Genomic DNA, 22,111 nt, shown 5'->3' on the forward strand with positions numbered 1-22,111 from the left:
GTGGAAGAGACGGTTATCTGGTTGTGTGTTCCTCTTGAAATAAGCACATGGAGGAGATGGTTGATAGCGGCTGATAGAGAATGTTGGCTTGAGAAGGCTGTGAGGGTTTTTAGTGACCCTGTGATTTACTGGAAACACAAGTGAACTCAGGCTGATCAGCAGGGTCACCGACGAGGCACAAAACTGGAATGCCAGAAAACGGCCAGACACACAGAAAGCAAGTTTCCCCAGGGGCTGAGACCCAAGGCAATACTGCCATACTGTTATATACGGGAATATTGCCAATATGCACAGAGAAATCTGAGCACAGCCAAGCCATGTCCAAAGTTATGTGAAAATCTAATGAAGAACGCTAAGGAACAAAACAAGTTAGCCATTTTTCCAAATCTGATAACGCTCGATAAGGTTTTTGATAGTAATCAAAATTGACAGATACAATATTGCTGTGTCTTTTGAGAGCTGAAGAGAAAAACCTGCCTGGGGAAATATGTCAAAATTACTTTGGCACAGCATTTCCCACGAGGCACCACTGCTTGTTCTTTTTAAATAATTTTTATACTGAAGCGATCATTTTTGTCTGGTTTATGTGCTCACAGCGTTAAGATTACATTACAGGCATTTAGCAGAAGCTCTTATCCAGAGTGACTTACATTGCATCCAATTATACAGCTGGATACATATTGGAGCAATGCAGGTTGAGTACCTTGCTCAAGGGTCCAATGGCAGTGCCCTACTGGGGAATCAAACCTGCAACCTTTAGGTTATAAGACCAACTCCTGAGCCATTATACTACACTGTCGCCCACTATTTCCACAGTGTCCTCCTTGCTCCTCCTGTGAGTATTGTGAGAGTGAGTATGATTATGAATGGTTATGATTATGATTATGCTCTCTGGACTTGTGACATTTGGGGCTCTGTTTTCCGAGCGGCGCATGGCGGGTGGGTGGTGAGCCGTCCCCCTGGCAACGCGGTATTTTCCTCATGCAGGCCTGTGCCTGTTGGGTGTTTGTGAAAGTTTTAGTGTCAGCGTAGTCTGTGATTCGTGCCTGCGCTGCCCGCCTGCTCAGACCTGGGGGTCAGTGGAGGACCCAGTTATGGTTTACGCAGCCATTTTTCATAATTTTAGGAAATTTTGCTCTGGGGACAAAAAAGTTTGCTCCTCAGGCTCCACAATGTGTGAGCTGTGACTCAACAAGAACAAGGGGAGTTTCAAACTATCGGCTTAACATTCATCAAAGACACAAGGCAGGTCACTGGTTATATGCTAATGTGTATTATTGATTTTTATTATTATGGATTTATACTTTTTCTTTTTTGTGTCAGTCTTTGGGGAGCCTGAGTGAAATTGAGCTTGGTTGAAGTTGTGAACCGGGTCCTGAGTGGCCGCTCCTGCCCCTCAGATGCACCCCATCCCGGGAGGGGAAGGGGGCAGCGGCTCGCGATCAGCAGTCTCTCGTGCGTTCCTCTCGTTCTCTCGGGGGTTTTTCTGCTGCTCCCTGCCACCCGCTTCCCTGCGTTCCCCGACGGCCCCCGGGACTGGAGGAGAGCTTTCAGCCCTGCTGGGGTGGCGGGATGGCGGGATGGCGCTGCCTCTCCATTCTGCTGTCCTTATAAATTATGAAACGGATTCTTCCCCGTGAAATAAGTCAATATATATTCTGTGCAGCACCTTTGGTTCTTTTTTTTTTTTTTTCCCCGAGGCGTGCAGTCAAGGCTTTGCTGTGCGGTGTTCTGGATGTTGGCTTAAGCAGGTGTGAGTTTTGTTATTTATTTTAGTTTAGTTTATTTTTATTGTTTTTTGGCAGCTTGATGAAACTAAAATGAAACCAGGTGAAATGAACTAACGAGCCTCGACAATTGCATTTGTGACACTTTATTTCTTCCTAAATTATGAGTATAAACTAATCTAAGTTAGTATTGTAAATGGTACAAATGTCCTGCTTCATTTTTCACATCTTTTTTAAAGACAAGTCTCCGTGATGCTCCCAACTGGAGTTACAAACCTTTAAATAAGGTACCCCCTAAATGGGCAAGGATTGGGCAGAATTGGCATCTGCGCTAAGGGGTTAAGATGGCTTGAATAAAAATAATTTCTGCCATAAAATGTGAGTTCCCATAAGTGAGCTCTTGAATAATGTAGAGAAAATCATTTCTGGTGTTGTATGGCTCAGCGGGAGGATGGGGAGAGAAGTGTGAGCGTGACGCTAATGCTGCAGCTAACTGAAGGTGGCCAGCGGGAACAGACCAATGAGCTTTGAGAATTTAAGAGAAAAGCCAAGGGTGGAACTGTCTGAAGGCTGAAACAGCCGTCAGGAGAAGGTAAAGTAGAGGAGAGGGCACTACTGGAATGAGCCATACTAGAGATGTACTACCACCACTGTTCAGAAGTGTGTTTACTAAGCTTACAGTACTGTGACACGGGGAGACAATAAGTTTATTAAAAATGAAGCTGAATGCGTGTAAAGATGTTTTGGGATGTGTTTTATCAGCAGTATTGTAGAACAGTAGCAGGAGAAGTGGGTTCTGACAGAGGGAGTGATGGGAAGTGTAGTGCAGAGCCAGGCCGGAATTTGGAATGTTGGAAAGCTTCTGGGCGGTTGGAAACAAGCCTTCGCCTGAAGTGAAGCCCACTGTTTTATTTTTCAAACTTGCTCTGTGGGTGGAAAAACACGAAGGTTGTGAAAGTAAATGACTGAGATACAAACCCTGGTGTGAGTTTGGTGCATTCTGTCAATATTCTATGGGGTTCCATTTTAAAAATCCACTCTTACAGTGATCTTGAAGTGCTCACCCACAGTTACGTAAATGGCACCGTAAATAGACTGGACGACTGGGCTTTTTTTTCATTACAGTCAGCACTCTTAAGCAAAGTGTGAGTAATATAACATCTTTAGTGAAGTGAAGTTAGTGGCAGCTTAGCATCATATTAATAACATCATTATTACTTGCCTTTTTATTATTTATTTATTTATTTACCAGGGAAGCAGTCTTTTTTTTCTTTTTCCCTTTTTGTTCAGCTTGATAAGGTTCAGAGTGTGGAGACATTTTTTCAATAATAAACTAAAGCTCTCTTTAATTGCTGTAATTTGTTTACAATGACCTTTCTCATAGTCTTGGATATATTATCTCATAACAGATACTGATGATGAGAGGAACGTACTATACTCACTGGACTTAGAAACACTGTGCCAGCAGTAAATTAATTCGCAGGAAAAGCAAGCAATCTCTCACAATGAGTAAAGAGGGACACGCCCTGTCCAGTAAGCTCATTACCTGCCAGCAAAACCACCTTTTTAAACTCATTCTTTCTTTCTTTCCATTTTTTCAATCATATCAGTTGGATGCTCACATGTGCCATAGAATTTTGAGATGTGGCACTAAGTGAGTTCCGGTCGCACACATAGTAAAATAAAATAACAGAAATTAAGTTTTACTTGTACTTGTATGATCATGCAGTTTTTTTTTTTAATGCCAGCTTGGGGCATGTGAGGTAACGCAGGATGAAAACCTGTTTAACTGGCTTTGCAGTGCCGTGCTGTGTGTGAAGCATGTGCCCCAGTAGTGTGCAAGCTGTGTCTTACACAACCTGTGTGTCCCCCAGGTAACCGAGTCATCTAACAATGTTTTTCAGTCGGTACCATGGTGGGGGTTGTAATTCGAATGCACCACCCTGTATCTCCCTGGCCTGTGCAAACCCTTCCACCTCCCTCCTGCCCACACTCTTCCTCCTCGTTGAGATCTATGCCTCTTGCTATTCCACCCTTGTTTTGTTGTTGTTGTTGTTGTTGTAAACACATCATCACAGAAGCATCCTCAGCTAATTTGAGTGGGCGGAAAACCCACACGCACCTTCATTTTCATTTTCACAGAGAACAGACGATGCCCGTTCAAAAATGTAAAGATTCTTATTTCCCCCATTATCAGCATTTTGAGTTCTTGTTTGTTCCAGTGAGGGGTTCAGTTTCGAGTAATCCTAACAAGACGCACCGCTTGTGAGCACGTGCAGTGACACACAGCCCCTGTAGCACAGGAGCATGTGCAGTGACACCCAGCCCATGTAGCACAGGAGCATGTGTAGCACAGGAGCATGTGCAGTGACACACAGCCCATGTAGCGCAGGAGCATGTGCAGTGACACACAGCCCCTGTAGCGCAGGAGCATGTGCAGTGACACACAGCCCGTGTAGCACAGGAGCACGTGTAGCACAGGAGCATGTGCAGTGACACACAGCCCATGTAGCACAGGAGCATGTGCAGTGACACACAGCCCGTGTAGCACAGGAGCATGTGCAGTGACACGCAGCCCATGTAGCACAGGAGCATGTGCAGTGACGCAGCCCGTGTAGCACAGGAGCATGTGCAGTGACACCCAGCCCATGTAGCACAGGAGCATGTGCAGTGACACCCAGCCCATGTAGCGCAGCAGCCCGTGTAGCACAGGCTCAAGCTACACGCTCCCGGGGGTGACCTTGGGGATCTGTCCTAAGGCCTAAACAGCAGCGCCGTAGCGTCTTCATTAGGTGAGAATCTGCAGCTCTCCCTGTCTCCTGTCCGCTCTATTGATTTCCAGATTGCACTTAATTGAATTTATGATAAGCGAATTAGTGAAAGAAGGACAATCGGTTACGCATGCCCCACCCCCCCCCCCCCCACCCTCAGCTCTACAAAGAGGCTGCACCAGGGGAATTTGAACTCCGTACAGGACAGAGAGTGCTGAGTCATCAGTTATTTGGCTGCCGATCGGGGTCCCCAGGTGAGGTAATCGACAGAGCGGTCATCGCTGAGCCCGTAAACCCCGCTCATTAAATTATGCAGGTCACTGGTTGTACTGCTGAAAGCTTAATGCGGTTCGGTCAGCGAAAGAGAGGTAACCGTGTCAGCTGGGTCGTCTGAATGCGTTCTGCGGCTCTGTGGGACTGAGTCAACCCTCCTCAAACCAGCTGACCCCAGGGATTCCAGCGCTGCTGGCCCTTCGTTTAGGGGTGGCCTCGTAAAAATTACAGCGACTTTCTGATAGACTGTGCGGCAGCAAGTCAGAGACAGACAAAGAAAGAGAGAGAGGGAGAAAGAAAGAGAGGGAGAGAGAGAAAGAGAGAGGGGTGATACTTGTGGTCCATGCTGATCATTGGAACAGGTGAGGATAAAATCCAGCCCTCCCACATCTCTGGAGAGTCTGGGGGGACAAATTAGGTCGCTCCCTGGATGATTGCTTCCCTCCCAAGCAATTTCGATAATTGATAACCGAGCTCCTGCTCATTCACAGCGAGCAGCTCTCCTCCTGCAATCCTGCAACACTAATACATCAACATGACGCATTCCCACCTCAGTTCCCTGTCATTAACCTCACCAAGCCGATGCAAAATGGCGCCTTAAATAAGACGTTTTAACTCAACCGGAAAGGCTGAGAAGTTTGTTGGCCAGACTGTGTCACCGGGGCTGGCACGGCTTGACCTACACAGGCTCCGGGAGAACTCTGCGTAAAGCCAGCTGGGATTATAAGGTGGTTTAAACTGTGTTTGTTTTCAAATGTTCTGGTCATAGCTGGTCTGGGGCTGGTCAGAGCTGGTCCCGATCTGGACAAAGCCGGTTAAAGCTGGTTAAAGCTGGTAGAGCAAGCTGGTGGTCAAACTGGCAAACCGGCTGGACCGGTTTAGGTTTAAACTGGAATTTTCAGCGGGGAGAGAAGGCTTCTCGGTGTGTAACAGGCGCTAAAATGACCCAGCAATGAGAATAGAGCGACAGGGGTTCATGACTCCACAGTTACCCTGCATAGCAGATGATGGTGGTGGGGTCAGCATGTAGTTCTAGCATCACTCTCATCACCAGCTAAACACACTCCTCCAAGTGCTCTTATTATTATCATTATTATTATCATTATTATTATTATTATTATCATTATTATTATCATTATTATTATTATTATTATTATTATTATTATCATGAATTTTGGTGGTTTTTATCATTTATTCATACAGCAGACACTTCAAAATGACTCCAGTAACAGGGCTGTAAATCATTGACGTGAAAACATGCTTAAAGTGCATATGAGCAGAAAAAATGAGGTGATTTTAGTGATATGAGCGAAAGTGATACAAGCAGACTCAGTGAGAGTTAGCTCATTGATAAACAAGTTTCATACGGTCGCAGTCGTACAGCAAAATATTCAGAAGATTAATATGATATCTGTGCACCACACATGGACAGGACGGTGGTCATGTTGACCTTATTGATTCCCATGTGTGGTGTACAGATGAAATATTAATCTCCTGAATATTGTAACAGGCAGAGAGATACCCCCATACAATGGCAGAAAGGAAAACAATCATGTCAATGCAGCACCAAATCCCAACAGGGGAAAGCCAGAGCCTAGAATTATAGGGCTCTACCAGACACTTCATTAAGAATGATGCAAGAATGTGCAACACATGAAGTTATTTTTTTGTTTTTAAAAAAAATGTTCAGGTGTACATCTGTGTAATACAAAGCAAATCTCTGATTCTGTAGGTAAAATTCTGAAGCTGGGTATGTTTAGATCAGTCTTATATTTATGGGCTTGGTGATATGCTTATAAGGTCTTAAAAAGTGAAATGTGAACTTGGAATTAGAGCAGAATAGGGAGGTAAATCACACTGTGATGTGATGGAGAGGAAGTAGCAGCCAGTTTTCCCAGGAGACCTGCCCCTAGAACCAGTCTGACATTTGGCAGCCGTGTTGGCTCTGACTGACCGGTCAAGATCTCTGCTCCAGAAAATCTGGGGGTGGATCGATTAATTAGGCCTAGTCTGTGGGTGGACAGGTGTCTGTTAGGTCAGTGAGTGTGCCCCCCCCACCACCTCCTCCTCCATCCGTCACCCTGCCCGTCAGCTTGCCCGCTTGCCCCCCCCCCCCCGTGTCAGTGAAGAAGGTCATTTGGCACTAGGGCTCCGTTCATTAACACGGTAAATTGGAAGCCAGGGGGCTGGCTCTGTCCAATCAGAGTCACCTGAGCTGACCTTTGAACTCCCGCGAGCGAATCAGCTGTGTTCTGAGGGAGGAAATGCTGCCGTGGCTGGCCCTGTGACTTCAGTGGATTCGCTCCACACGTCCAGCAGCAGCAGCAGCAGAAAAAAAAAACACTTCTCTGCTAGAGAAATATTTCCATGTGAAGGGAGGAAAAACTGCATGAGCTGTCCGTCTGAGTGAGCTGCCCCCCCCCCCCATCCCATCCCCACCCCCCCCACCCCCCAGTTCCAATCTGCAAATACGCTTTTCAAACATTTGGTTGAGAGCCTTGACCCATGTGGAAAATTGCTTTGCGGAAAAAAGCGTGGCTGAATTTATTGGACGAATGTCATTAGCCTCGGACCAGATTCACCATTAGGAGGGCTCGCATCTGTCTGTCATTAGCCGGCACGTTGACCTTTTCCATTCCATTAGATTTTTATCAGAGACTGATGGAGTGAATAGTCTTTTAAATGCAGGGGATGGAGATACGTTTTTATCTGGAAGAGGAGGAGATAAATCTCTCTCTCCGCAGGCGTGCCTGCTCTTGAAAGAAAAAATCCCTTCCCAAAATAAAGGACCGAACGGAACAGACAGTGTGGGTAAACGAGTCTGGGTAAACCCGAAAATAAATCTGCCCAGCCCCCTGTAGTGTGGATTGGCCAAATGTATAAACAAGATAACCTGAATCCCCTTTATTCAGGAGAGCCAAACTTTATTAAACAATTGGACATTACAAGGATTTAAATAATTCAATCAATCAGTTTATTGAATAAGAATTTGAGTGAACGAATCATGGAAAATAATAAATCAAATACTGAATATAATTAAGCGAGAACACTACATTTATTAATTAAGAACGCTAAAAGCAAATTATAATTTGGTGATTTTGAATCATTACAGATGAAGGGTTAGCTTGTGTTAGTGACAACAATTACTGAAGTGGTTCAGTTCTATTATTACTCCAATAAGTATTATCAAATAAAATCAATCATGTAAAACATAGCAATGCGGCTACAAAGAACAGGAGCCTGTGCAGGAATTACAGATAAAATCATCAAGGACTCACGTGTGTGTGTGTGTGTGTGTGTGTGAGGGTGTGTGTGTGTGTGTGTTCTGTAGTGTGACAGTGTCCTGGGCACAGTGTTATGTACTCTATAATTGGGCCTCTGCCTTCCACTTCTGAGTTGGGTACACGTCCCAAGACCTCTGTATTTTGCAGTAGAATCTACGTCCCAAGGCCTCTGTATTTTGCAGGAGAATCTACGTCCCAAGGCCTCTGAGCTCTGAGCCAAATAACCTCAGTCCCCAGACCTCAGAGGTTGTCGTAAGCTGGAAACAAATGGCCAGACCTCTGAGACAAAGCCATAGTCCCCCTGTTATTTCATACGAGCCCACCCCAGTCCATGTGCACGTACGTGAACCTGTATTCACACATAAAGATTCAGGTTACAGGTTTTGAACAATATTATCAGCGTCAGATGAACTTGTTTTCCTCCCTGCTACAATTTAGATCTTCACACATTTTTTGTGGTCTGTAAAATTGCCATAGCAACGTGTGAAAGTTTCATGGGCTTTATGCAGGGATATTGATAGAACTTTGCATCAGAGTTGGTGGGTCATGATTTTGGTAGCTTAAGCGTGCACGATTGGTCTGTAATTCTGTAATTTGCATATGTCAATCAAATTCGGAATGCTACTATATTTCCCAAAATGGTCCTGCTGGTTTCTGAGATGTCTGCACCGGGGTGTGCGGTGGCCCTCAGGAGGTTCCTCCCTGCCGGGTTTGGACACTCGTTCGTGGGACGGTGGTTCTGAGGGCCGTCGGGGCGGCATTCGGGGAATAAGTCCCGGTTAAAAAAGGCGAAACCTTTTCACAGATTAATTTGTCTTTGATTTCTGTGAGGCTGCCCTAAGAGACCGAGGCCAATGGGGGGCCGATGGGCAGCGTGCGCAGGCAGTACGGGGTTAACTGAGCCTCTGAGGGTCTGCGTCGCAGGAATGAGAAAGCGGGGGCTTGATGAATGAATCCATCGTATCGATTTTTTCGGACCGAGCGGTCAATTTCAAATTTCTGCTGCTCTGCCTGTCAGAGCGTGTTTGTTTGCCGGGAAGCAGACTTGGATTTAGCATCAGAGAACTGCCAATTTAGGCTGACCTCAGAATTGAAGCGTTGACCCCAAGGGCAGTAAGTTTTTTTATTTTTATTTTTATTTTTTTCAAACTGTTAAATTCCAGCAAATAAATAGCAAAAATGTAGCCGAAATATGTCCTGTTTATTTTGTATGCTTTTTTCACTTAAAGTTTCATCCAAACATGCTTGACCAGTTGAGCAGAGGTATTCAAACTTTGGCAGACTGCTGAATGATTTATATATTATTGAGCATATTTAGGGGCAGCATAGTGGGGCAGTGGATAGTCCAATCTGCCCATAGGTATGAGTGTGTGAGTGAATGGTGCGTGTGGGGCCTGCAGTGGATTGGAGGCCAGTCCTGGGTGTACGCCTGTCTCTTTCTTGCCCAGTGCATGCTGGGATAGGCTCCAGGCCCCAACTGCAAACCTGACCAGGGATAAGTATGTTAGATAAAGGATCTTTTTTTCCATTAATAAGATTTGTTTTTAATTCAAAATCATTTATAGTAGGTGAATTTGAAAAATGCAGAAAGTAGTATCAATACTGCAATGTGGGATTCTCTCTCTCTCCCCCTCACTCACACTCTCACTCTCTCTCTCCCTCTCTCTCTCTCTCCCCCCCTCTCTGTCTCTCCCTCTCCCTGTCCCTGGCAGTTCAGATGGCACAGGCCAGCGGTGTAATTTTGAGATAAAGAAAAATACAGTTGTCGAGTCGAATAACACGGTGCTTCTCCAAGGGGCTGAGGCCCTGCGATGGACCCGCCAGCGTAAATTTGAGATTTGGCTGCAGGAACGAAATATTAGAGGGCTGATGGGTAATGTCACAGCCGGCCCACTCGCTGATTCTTCATCCTCACAGAGAGGGATGCCAAAATCTCCCCAGCCCCAAGCCCAGAAACCATTAAAAAAAAGGCAAAAATATGGCTGGCGTTAGAGGTTGCTGTGAATGTACCTGAAACCAAAGTCGGGAACACAATAAAAAACACACAAGGCTGCTAAAAGAATTTGCAGTACACTGCATACTTTAAGTAATTCTTTTTTGTGGCATCTTAGCATTCGTTAACATTCTCGCGTTTTGCATGCAGATATGTCACATTTCCACACAGTTCCTCGGGAGAATTTTGGGGGATGACTCACATCCTGTAGCCGTGGCTGTGTCCCCCTCAGCCTACCACCGCTGGACCAATGGCACTGAAGCTTTTTTTCACGGTGTAACCTGTTAACGCCCAGCACTCAGACACTCTCATGCAGTTTTTACATCAAGATACGAAATGATACGGAAGCAACTGAAGAGTGCATTGCGTCAGCCGTGGCCAGGGTGCTTGTGGGGGATGTAGTTGTTCAGTTGTGTAGTTGTGTTTCCTCTCCCGCGGTATGTCACTGACTCTACATCTGCCTACACTCAGCAGGCAGTGTTGCGAAACCAAGGGAAGTTTTAACATGGTAACATATTCCCTTGTCCAGAGCGGTCGTTTTGGGCCGTTGGAGAGTTGCCGGTTCGATCCCTGGCCCTCTGGGCTAAAAGTGTTGAATTGTTCTTGAGCGGGACACCTGACCCCTCCTTAATTTCTCCTGACGAGCTGGCTGGCGCCTTGCGTGGCTGCCTTTCTCCAATGGTGTGTGAGTGGGTGAATGAGAGGGTGTGTGTGTGTGAATGGGTGAATGAGAGGGTGTGTGTGTGTGTGTGGGTGAATGAGAGGGTTTGTGTGTGTGAATGGGTGAATGAGAGGGTGTGTGTGTGTGAATGGGTGAATGAGAGGGTGTGTGTGTGTGTGTGGGTGAATGAGAGGGTTTGTGTGTGTGAATGGGTGAATGAGAGGGTGTGTGTGTGTGAGTGGGTGAATGAGAGGGTGTGTGAGTGTGAATGGGTGAATGAGAGGGTGTGTGTGTGTGTGTGGGTGAATGAGAGGGTGTGTGTGTGTGTGTGGGTGAATGAGAGGGTGTGTGTGTGTGAATGGGTGAATGAGAGGGTGTGTGTGTGTGAGTGGGTGAATGAGAGGGTGTGTGAGTGTGAATGGGTGAATGAGAGGGTGTGTGAGTGTGAATGGGTGAATGAGAGGGTGTGTGAGTGTGAATGGGTGAATTAGAGGGTGTGTGAGTGTGAATGGGTGAATGAGAGGGTGTGTGAGTGTGTGTGTGAATGGGTGAATGAGAGGCATTATTGTTAAGCACTTTGCACAGCTGTAGTTACTGGAAAAAGTATTGTATAAATGCTGTCCACTTACCACTTAGCTCTTATCTTATCTGCTTCCTACCTCTGTGTATAATCTAAAAATCCAACAAAGGTGGACAGACTGCACTTTAAAAAAAGGTGAAGGATTTTTAATGATATTTTGTTAGAGTGTGAAAAGCATTTGGCTGCATTCCAAGCATCTGCACTGCACTGGGTTATACAGCAGGTCTGACAGCTGGAAGCAGAAGCAGGTTCAGATGCTGGGAACGATGCTGCTATTGACTGGCTCATTCAGATGAATGGGAGGAGTTCAGAGAGAAGATGTGAGCATGTGGTCCTGTGGTATCCCTGCTGGGGGGCAGTTTATGATGCTTTTGACCTCTTTCCAGACCCCCTAACTGGGGAAACTATAAAGAGACTTTCAGGTACTTTCTGGAAAAGCCAGGCTGCCTGAGGGCCTTGGTGTTCTGGCTACGCTGCTGCGTTTTTGCAGTTAAATTGTTATGTCCTGCAGGCAAGATATTTGTGCCTCTTGAGAATCCCCCCCCCCCCCACTCATCGCTCTCAAGTTTGTGTTCTGTAGTTCTGTGCCCACGTGAGTCCTTTGTGTGTGTGTGTGGGGGGGGGGGGGGGGAACGGAACTGCATCTAATCATTCGGGGTGACTCGGGGTTAAGTCATTCGGGGTTACCTTGGTTACCGCTGCATTCGTTCCTCCCTCCATAGCCCCCCTGTGCCTGCAGGTCAGGAGTCCACAGCTACTTTACACCTGGCTGGCCAGTGGAGGATGGACTCCCCTCTATAGCCAGGTTCCTCCCCAGATTTCTTCCCATTGGGTAGTTTTTGTCTTGCCAGAGTTTTGAGGATTTTCTCCCCACTGGGAGTTTTTTTTTTACCGTATGTACCTGCTATTTGGGGGGTTCAGGTCTGGTGTTTGCTCTGCTTGCTCTGCTTGCTCTGTCTCTTGCCTTGCTTCTCTGTAAAGTGTCTTTGTGACAGTTATCTGGAAAGAGCGCTGTACAAATAAAAAATGTTAAATTATTGAGTTGCCGCCGGTGGGAGAAGCGCCCATCCTCCGGCTGGTGTGAGCTCTCTCGCAGTCCTGCGTGACCTGTAGAGCCGCTAATAACCCCCCCCCCCAAACCCCCCCCGATTGAGCAGCCCCTGGGGGGGGGGGAGGGAGCCCTGTGGAGCCTGGAGAGCTGCGGCTGGCGACTCCACATTCAAATGAGAGCGGGAAAAAAAAGGGGGGGCGGGGGGCAAAGACGTCACAGCCATCTGCCCCTGAATGTCACCTCGGGAGGCAACGCGTGAAGCGCCTCCTCCACTGACTAAGAGCAGACTGTAACCCCTGTGGATATATGCAAATATTGTATGCAGATATCTCGCAGAGCACACTGCCATTACTTACAGTGTATGACAAAAAAGGAAGCACATGACTATCTAGCCTATATACCACCCCAGCCACACGCCAAATAGCCATCAGCCTAGTTACATACTGTATGTACAGATGCATCCTGCTAGTGAATATTTATGAAAATATGCTTGGAATAATGTATTCAATATTGTGTACGGAGATGTAAGTGGCAACACCAGTACATGTTCACATAATGCAATACATGCGTACATTTAAGGGAAGACTATTTTAATGCCATACCTCCTGCTAGGTCTAAAAGTGTCTTCTCACATGCGTTGCTGTAATGATAGGAATGTGCAACGCTATGTTTTGAATTTTTTCATATTTTTCAGACTGGTTCACTTTGGCTGGTTTATTTAGATTATTCTGGCTGCTTTGCAGTAGGCTGTTTGAACTGAATGAGCTCTTTTTAAAGACAGCACTGGCTACATATACATGAACCTTAGCTGAATAGACGCTGTGCCACACTGAACAGTGGCAAACATGCTGAAGCAGCCATTGATAATGGCCTTTCTTTTGCATTAGTGGTGAAACTGAAAATGAATTTAATTATTCCAATAATGAAACCAATGAATAAAAACAAATGCTTTGCATTAGTGATAAAATGTTTGGTAATTAATGAAATTAAAAATGAGTAATTAAAATCAAGAGCCAAGAGGGTAATTTTTAATTTGCAGAGCCCTACATATGGAAACAGAGAATGCATTAATATTTCTTTATAAATAATCATTGCCATCTAAAAATGAAGTTGAAGTTTCATCCTGTGTTTTCTATACCTACTAAACATTAATTATTCTTCAAAGGGTCACTGAACAGGTGTGTGCCTGGCGTTCGGTGTTTTTCTACATAAACACACTACCTGGGGCTTCATTTAAAAAGTCTTAACTTTACCCAGCAAACTTTTTAATGTATTAGTTTAAGCTTGATTTCAGGCTCTGTTAGATATACAAGCTGAATTATTATTTAAAGGGGTTGTTTTCAAAGATTAGCCCTGGGCACATTTTTCAATATAATAACATATTAATAAAAATAATAAAATCCGACTGAAATTAAAATATAAGGACATCAGTTTCTGTTTATTTTTCAGAAGAGTGTGGGCACAATTCGCTACGGGGTTATTTTTTAAATAAATAATTAAATAAATAAATAGAAACCTTACACAAATAAAATATAAGCTTACAAGCAAAATATTTGGTTCACAAATTCTGTAAGCCTCTATTGATCTTGATGGCCAATAGGGGGGCTCTTCTGGTTTCTTAACTGTCTAGGAATTCCTTTGGCTCTCCAGTATTCGTTCAAAGTGGACCAATCATGTAACTGATTGGTTCAAGTTGACACATACATGCTGTGACTGGTCAGAGTAATGTGGATGTTAGCGAAAGGATGTCTCTAAAAATCTGATTGGCTGGAGTAGACTCTGTGGATAAATTTGCACATCTTGCTGTGAGGAAGGGTCTCAAAAATATACAAACAAACACAAAGCGAGTCCACACATTCCCAGGTGAAATGCGCATTGAGTTACTGTCAAATAAATCCCCACAATTTGAGAAGTCCTTCCAGAAGAAAATAACCCATGTCATGAAATTAAAATGCCTTACTACATTTGTCTGTCTGGGAGAGATTTATGAGTGCAAAAACATATTCGCAGACCAATTATTTTGTTTGTAAGATGCAAAAAAATATTTGCGAATCTCGTTCTACTTGGTTCATATCATTTAATGATTTGTGAGGCAATAATATCCCCATAATTCTGCAAGGCCAGTGAGAACAAAAAGATTGTGAAGGAAAACCTGCCAGCCCAGCCACACAAGTTATATATGCGCTTATGCAAGAGGCTGCACCATAACAGACTCTGCTCTTGTCAGGGAGTATAATGGCACAGGCATTGCTATTGTGGGGTTTCTTTTGAAAGACTGTAAGCTCGCCCTAACCTTGGCAGAACAAGGCCAGCTGTTTTCCCGTAACTTCATATTTCCTGTCACAGATGGCTAATGATCCAGCCTCAAACCTGTAATCTATTGTCCATGAGGCACACGCTGTGCTTTTGGGGACGGGTGAGCGTCCTTACTGAGTCACCCGAGAGCATCACTTCTGTTGGATTGCATACAGTAGGGGTGTCAGATCTTATTCGAAAAGAGCCGGCGTGGGTGCAGGTTTTTTTTTTTTGCTTTAGACATCTTTAGACAAGTAGAATCGGGTGTCTTTGTGTTGGGCTGAAATAAAAACCCACACCCACAAGTTTCTGTGATTTAATGTGATTTCATTGGTACAGCAGCAATGTGCTTTTGAGGCTTGAATGTATATAGGTGTGTGTGTGTGTGTGTGTATTTGTGTGTGTGTGTGTGTGTGTGTCTATGTATATAGGTACAGTCACCTTGAAATTATTGGTAACCTTGATGAGGATGAACAAAATTTTTTTTAAACAATGCAGGCAATGTGCTATATTTTATGCTCAAGAATAAGGAAAACTATCTTCTTTCATTCAAAAAAACATTGCTGAGAGAAAGCATTTTTTTAAACCAGTAATATTTAACTTATTTTGTTTAAAAAATGATAGGTGTTAAAATTAAAGCCGCCCCTGTTTTCAGCGCTATGTTGAACACCATCGTTTTGGAGAATAACACCACTGAGTCATCTTTTGTGCTGTTATGATATTGATTATATTGTGGGGGAATCTTTCCTCCACACAGTTTCTATCAACAGCGCGCGGATTTTTTTTTCTCTCCTCTGTGTTTGTGGGCGTCTTTAATTCAAACCGCTGATTGTCAATCGTGCTCAAGTGCGGAGCAGGACGTGGCCATTACAGAAACCGCAATAAGGTTCTGAGGTCTGCCTTCAATCACTGTCTCGCTGAAAGATCGGTTTGCGGCTGAGTTCCAGCTCCCTGGCAGAGGGAGCCTGGGTTTGTTGCCAAACTGTCTCTGCCTACTTGCTGCAGATCATGATTCCATTGACCTTCCATTGACCGAAAGCCCCAGGACAGGCAGATGCAAATCAACCCCCCGTCACATCGAAGATCCGGCACCATAGCTCACCATAAGCACGGTGTCCCTTTTAACATAAGTCCTCCTTTTTGGGCCTTTCTGTGTGGAGTTTGCAGGTTCTCCTCATGTCTCATCACAATAACATTATTAGACAATGTGAGAAAATTATTAAAAAATTATAAAATTATAAGATCAACTGCACTGTGATATTATTCAACACACATTTTAATGAGTGTTGAATAATATCACAGTGCAGTTGATCTAGATTTAGGGATTTAGATTCACTTTCTGGGGTGTTTAGTATTATTCCAGTTTTAGCTTATGCTTTTGTTTTCTGTTTTGTTGCTGTACATATGAATTCACTTAGTAATAGCACTTATTCACTTATTATGGGCATGAATATCCGTTTTTATAATGTGTGTTACTTCTTTCCTTGAGTAGCTCCCTCAGGCTCTGTGTAACATAGTAAATAGTTCCAAATGAAAATTAAACATAATTTTATGAAGAATGCAGTACGTGAGTAGCATATGTATGTGCCAGTTCTGGAGGCATAATATCACTGTAGAAGCTGTTTTAAAGTGTATTTTCTTTCTTTAAACCATATTTTCTTTCTTTATACTAGCCACTGTAAAGGGGCAGGTCATCAGAAAGATCTTTGCATATCTAAAATATCCTGCATCAAACACTGAACCTGTCCGGGCCAATTGAAAACATACACTAAAACTGAAGCAATAGCAATAAAATCGCAGAAAAAGTGAAAACGAACTATCCATTTGATGGTATTGAGGGTAGATTGAGTTGTGCATCTTGCTACCGATACACTTTCCTTGACCTTGGGATGCCTGAAATGCTCTTTTGACTTATAGTTGCCACACGATTTCATGCAAATTCAACATTCATTTTTTTCTGAGTCTGTTCAAGCCTGTCAGATTACTTGGTTTTTCTATTGGAGAGAATATCTATCACCTTGTGTGTTTGTATATATATATATAAGGAGAGAGTAGCATAGATTCACAAAGAAATAAATTAATTTCCTGTGCACATTTATAACACATATTGTAGGTGCCATGTAACATAATATGTGCCATCTGTTGTCAGAGAACAATAGCCCAGTGCATTTAAAAACCAGAGCATTTAAGAACCAGTGCATTTAAGAATCAGTGCATTTAAGAATCAGTACATTTAACAATCAGTGCATTTAAGAACCAGTGCACTTAAGAATCAGTACATTTAAGAATCAGTGCATATAAGAATCAGTGCAATTAAGAACCAGTATGTTTAAGAACCAGTGCATTTAAGAATCAGTGCAATTAAGAACCATGCAGTACATACGCCTTGAAAGCCATGGATCAGTGCCCTAATGGTTTTATCATAAGTGGATGCGTTCCTGTTTGGCAGTGGCTGCCCCTCGATGTGCAGTTGGTGCCGTGCAGGGTTAAAACAAGCCGAACGCGATCGTAGCTCATAATTCACCGCGTGTAGACGAGCGGCCTGCGCTCCCGTCCCCCCCCCCCCCCCCCCAGCGGTGTGTTAAGCGTCTGAAAGTGACGGAGGTGAAAAACGGCTCTGCTTTTCTTTTCTTTTTAACGGCAGCCTGCGAGAGCGCAGTGCCCCCGGTGGACATTCCTCAGCACTACCGCTGTTTAGGAGCGGGCGTGACGAGAGCCATTTCTGTGTGATTTACATGCAATCAGACGGAATCAGAGGGCCTTCTGATTGCAGGAAATGGCTTGCGCTCGGATGAAAGACGCATTAACGCTGAATTACAGGCTTTTCGGTCTGGGCCTTTCTTCCCTCCCACCGTTGATTCATGCGTACGTACTTAAAATGTATTTTCCACTGATTCTGTCAGCTTGGAACATGCTCTACATGAATCTGACCGTGATTACGTGCAATTCCAGGCAGAGATGCTCAAATACAGGCATTGTTTATTGGTTAACACTGTCAGGTGCCATGTTTTCACTTCTGTAAGGTGTCGCAATTCTGTGAGCTGGATTTTAGTATAACACCCCTGAGGGAAGATTGCATTCCGCGCAGAATAACTTGACCCCTGTGATCTGGGAGATGGACCCCTCTTGGCGCTGGGCGGGGGGGCGTGTAGTTTAGCCGGTAGGTCTGTAAGTGTCAGCATCACTCGAAGGGCGTTTTTAGTGCGATTAACAGATGCAGTCTGGCACCAGCTTACTGCTCATGCTCCAGCTCGCCACAGGCAGCAGCGGCAATGCTGCATCCGTCAGCGACCCCCCCCCTCCACATCCCCCCCCCCCCCCCCCCCCCCGTTCTCTCTCAACTGCATCCCATTGAAGTAGAGCCCTGGCATTGAGACAGTGACCGAGTCCGAGCAGAGTCGTTCTTCTGTTCGAGGCAGCAATAATAATCCACGGCTAATGATGCTGTCTGTCTTCATCAGGAGCACTCGTCTTCCTGTGAGGGAACACACATATCGTGTGCCACTTTGTAACTTGAAAATTAGGCAGCGAAGCACGGGTTCGAATTTATTCCATTGCAGGATCAGACAAAACCAGGATTTCGTCCTGTTCGTAATTACAGGCCTGCAGGGGTTAGATATTGCCACAGCGTGCCTACTGTATGTATTAACTGCTGAGCTTTCTTAATGCATTCTCTGCTGTTGTTGAGGTCCTGAGTCTTCTGATTGTCTGGCACATTAGGATTATTATTTAAGGGGTACTACTGGAAATGGTGGCTGGCTAACTAGCTAGCCATCGCTTAGCGTGTAAAGTTTAATGGTCATAAATCACTTCCTGGTGTTGAGACAGTTATTCCAGGATTGGGCAGGGAAATAGCCATTGAGATTTGTTGGTTATATGGTGTATCAGATGTGAATTATGGGCTGCAAGTTGGGTATAATAAGAGTGCGGACGGCCAGTTCTGTTTTTACTCGTGCTCGAATCTGAGCTGCTTTCTTTTGCCGTTAATAAATGAGCGATCCGCCTGGCTTCTCTCTCGCTGACATTGCTACAAAATATTTAGACTGGGAAGACAGAGAGCACCTGTTACAAACCAGAAAGCACACTGAATGAGGAAGTACGCAGGATGGAAGGAATGACAGGTCAGTGTGTGGGTCAGCGCTGAGCATCTGTGAGTCTTCTGCGTATCATACCAACACTCAGCCCACATGCAGTAGAGCGGAAACATTTAACCCTTTGAAGAGTAGCTTTTTTAAAAAATGTTTTCTCTCTTTTATTCCCCCAAAATTCTAAGACAATGTTCTAGAACTCCATCGCTTTCAGTCACCAGCAGTGATTGTGACATCAGCATTAGAATGTTCAGTTATGAACATTCAAAATCACATATTTGTGATCTCACGCTTTAGAGGGTTAAAAAAGTGGAACGCACTGGTGTTGCATCATACATATAACAGATCTAGAGCTTGGCTTGTTGAGAAACAGGCAATGAAATCTATGTTTGCGATGCCAAACCATGTCCTCATACAAACACATTGCGCATCACATTGGAGGAGTGCGTTTCAGGCGCTGTTGTTGGTGCTGGCAGGCAGGCAAACTAAAATAATGTCTCCTTAAAAAAATAAGACAGAAGAGGCATTTCAGGAGAGAAACGTCTTTAGCCAGGGCGTGCAAAAGCACATGACTGGTGTTGCCTAATGTCATCCTTAATTCCACAGACAATCTCAGAATATGGGATTATGCTAATACACTGCCTCCATTCTGTGGATCACAAAAGAAACGAGGTAAATAATGGACGACTAATGAGGCATTTGAGAAGGAATTTAAATACAAGCTAAACTACAATACTGGGAAAAAAATGCATCATGGGACGGACGATGCAACTGTGAGGGGGAGCGAGCGATACAGAGCTCTCTGCGCTGCTGGTGTGACAGATTATGTTTTTGCTCGTCTGCCCAGAGCTGACAGCAAACGCTACTTCATAAGAAATGTGTAAAGCCTTCAGTCCTGTTCCACACACCCAGAGCTTCTGGCAAAATAGAACTGTCAGCTTCAGCTCTGTGCCCAGATTCAATCTAACTGCAAAGCGGTGTGAAAAGCAAACGTCCTGCCCATTCCTTCTTATTTAGTGTTTTGGATTATGGGGGTAAGTAACAGAACACAACGCACCTCTAGTTCCATTCCATTATTCAAATGTGCAGACATTAGTGCATCGATAGTACTTGCTCGATAAATACCTTGACTGTACAGTGGCCATAAATCTTTCTACATAATTCTATGTAAATACTTTTTTTCCCTCTATAAACAGGATGAATTATAGGTCTGCTTCTGTTGCATCATTGCCATTCAGTAAGCAAAAGCTGGAATCTAGGGGGATGTAAATCTAGGTTGAGTGACATTTTGACATAACTGGACTAGGTTAACCCCAATATAGCTCAGGTTTTACTCACATATATCCTGGCTATGTCCCAGTCGGCTAGAAAACATTTACATTTCAACCAAAATGTAATATTTGACAAAAAAATATGAATGGTCAAAATTCCCAAATTCCGTGTAAAAGCGCAATGATTTTTGAAATGCAGGATTTATGTATTTATTTATGAACTTATTTATGTATTTATTTGAGCAGAGCATCTGCCTGCTCCCGTTCTTGCCAGGCTCTGCAAACACATGCAGGAATTACAGGTGATCCTGCTGACAGTGTTGGGCTGGATCCCTGAGGGGGGGGAGACTGATATAAGGAGTCAGGCAGTGACAGACACGCTGCGGATACAGAAAATAAAACACTTAAAAACTGCCCTCAGGCAGACAGACACTTCAAAGAGTGGCACAAACAGGCATTCGGGGAGTTTGGATGTCTGGCACATATTGTCAAAACCATAAATCATAAGAGCGTGCATTACACCAATTTGGACACATCTCCCTGACTCCCTATGGCTTTCAGAACAGGTTGTGAGATTGTATTGATTGTACGGAAAGTGATGCATCTTTCAGGGCCAATTACACGGTCCAAGTATTGAACTCCAGACAAAAATAATCAAATTAGATCATCAAATGAAAGGCCATATCTGTTCGGTTTGCATTGTTTTACCAAACGTTGCCTTCTTCGTGGCCTCAGATTGTGGAATGTCCTGCCTGAAAACAGCTCTGCATTCTGCTGTCAAAGTTGAAAACACTTTTCAATGTGACTCTGCCCAATGGAACGAGCTGGGGGGCGGGACAAAGGGCAAGTTCTCAGCATCTTTCCTAAAAAAAAAAAAATGTGAGCATCATTCTTCAGGGAAAGTCTTAGGAGCTCGTGAAGCATCACCTCATGGGATATTGGTTGCTGAGCAACGGCGGAGCGGAGGTGAAATGTTTTGGGGGGTGTCGGGCTGACAGGTGGGTTCTTATCTAACGCTGACTAATGCAGTGGAAGATTGGCGCCGAGCCAGAGCTTGCATTAATGCAGTGGGAAATGCGTACCTGTGGTTTTCCCAAAGGACCCAGACTCTGACACACACGATGCGTACCTGTGGTTTTCCCAAAGGACCCAAGCTCTGACACACACACATGATGCGTACCTGTGGTTTTCCCAAAGGACCCAAGCTCTGACACACACACATGATGTGTACCTGTGGTTTTCCCAAAGGACACACACTCTGACACACACACATGATGCTGAATGCCATCACTGTGTCGCTGGTTGGTGTCGATGGCCAGGCAGTACCCACGATGGGCTGGCACGTCACCCTGCCAGTGTTGGGGAAACTACTTTGAAAGCTACCAATCACTTCACCCTGAAAGTAGTTGAACTACCGCAGAGCTACAATATAAAGATAAATGTAGCTAATGAAACTATAATTACTCAAAAAATTACTACTTTCTGAAAACATTTTCAAAAAATGTTGCGTGTGAGTAATGCCTTATTTTTGGCATCTTTCTGGCACAGGGAGAACCACTATTCCGCTCAGTAGGGGGAACCAGCAATGTGTGGCAATTGGCAGTTGGTGGTGGTAACTATTTGGTCAAAAGGGATGTTGACCAGGGGTGATTGAGGGCGCATACAGAGGCAGTAACGCTAAGAGCTACTTGGGGGCGCGGTCAAGTTGTGCGGTTAAAAGCAGCACGCTGAGCTCCACAATCCAGTCAGAAAATAAAGCATCCAGTGAAGGGAGATCAGTGGGGAAATGGCCAGCATATTTTAGGGTTCACTGTCTGGTATTTCCCATCTGTTTTTTTAGATAAACACATGATCTCATTTTCTCATCTAATATAGGGAGGACATAAATTGAGCTACATATTTGTATGTCTTTTTGTTTATTTTGACCAAAGACCTTGCAGCAGGAGCATTTTGAATGACGTGTGACATTTTTCATTGTGATGTCTGTTTATTTCTTCCAGGTTTCGTAACTAGATGTTCCTTCATCAAATACCACTACTCCTCGGCAGCGATCCCAAAGAAGCTCTCCTACAACATCACCAAGACCATCAGACAGGACGAGTGGCACTCCCTCCGTA

The 22,111-nt window shown here is 44.5% G+C and overlaps 1 protein-coding gene across 1 annotated transcript in view; it reads left to right on the forward strand.

Annotated features, from left to right (window-relative positions):
- Positions 1–22,111, forward strand: part of LOC118232006 (transmembrane protein 178B-like) — a 61,196-nt gene that overhangs the window by 7,939 nt on the left and 31,146 nt on the right. Inside the window, exon 2 of the mRNA XM_035426510.1 lies at positions 21,995–22,108. Within this exon, the coding sequence (XP_035282401.1) occupies positions 21,995–22,108 (114 nt within the window). The remainder of the gene's footprint in view (positions 1–21,994; positions 22,109–22,111) is intronic.

This window comes from Anguilla anguilla, chromosome 7, assembly GCF_013347855.1.
Source record: "Anguilla anguilla isolate fAngAng1 chromosome 7, fAngAng1.pri, whole genome shotgun sequence".
NCBI lineage: Eukaryota > Metazoa > Chordata > Actinopteri > Anguilliformes > Anguillidae > Anguilla > Anguilla anguilla.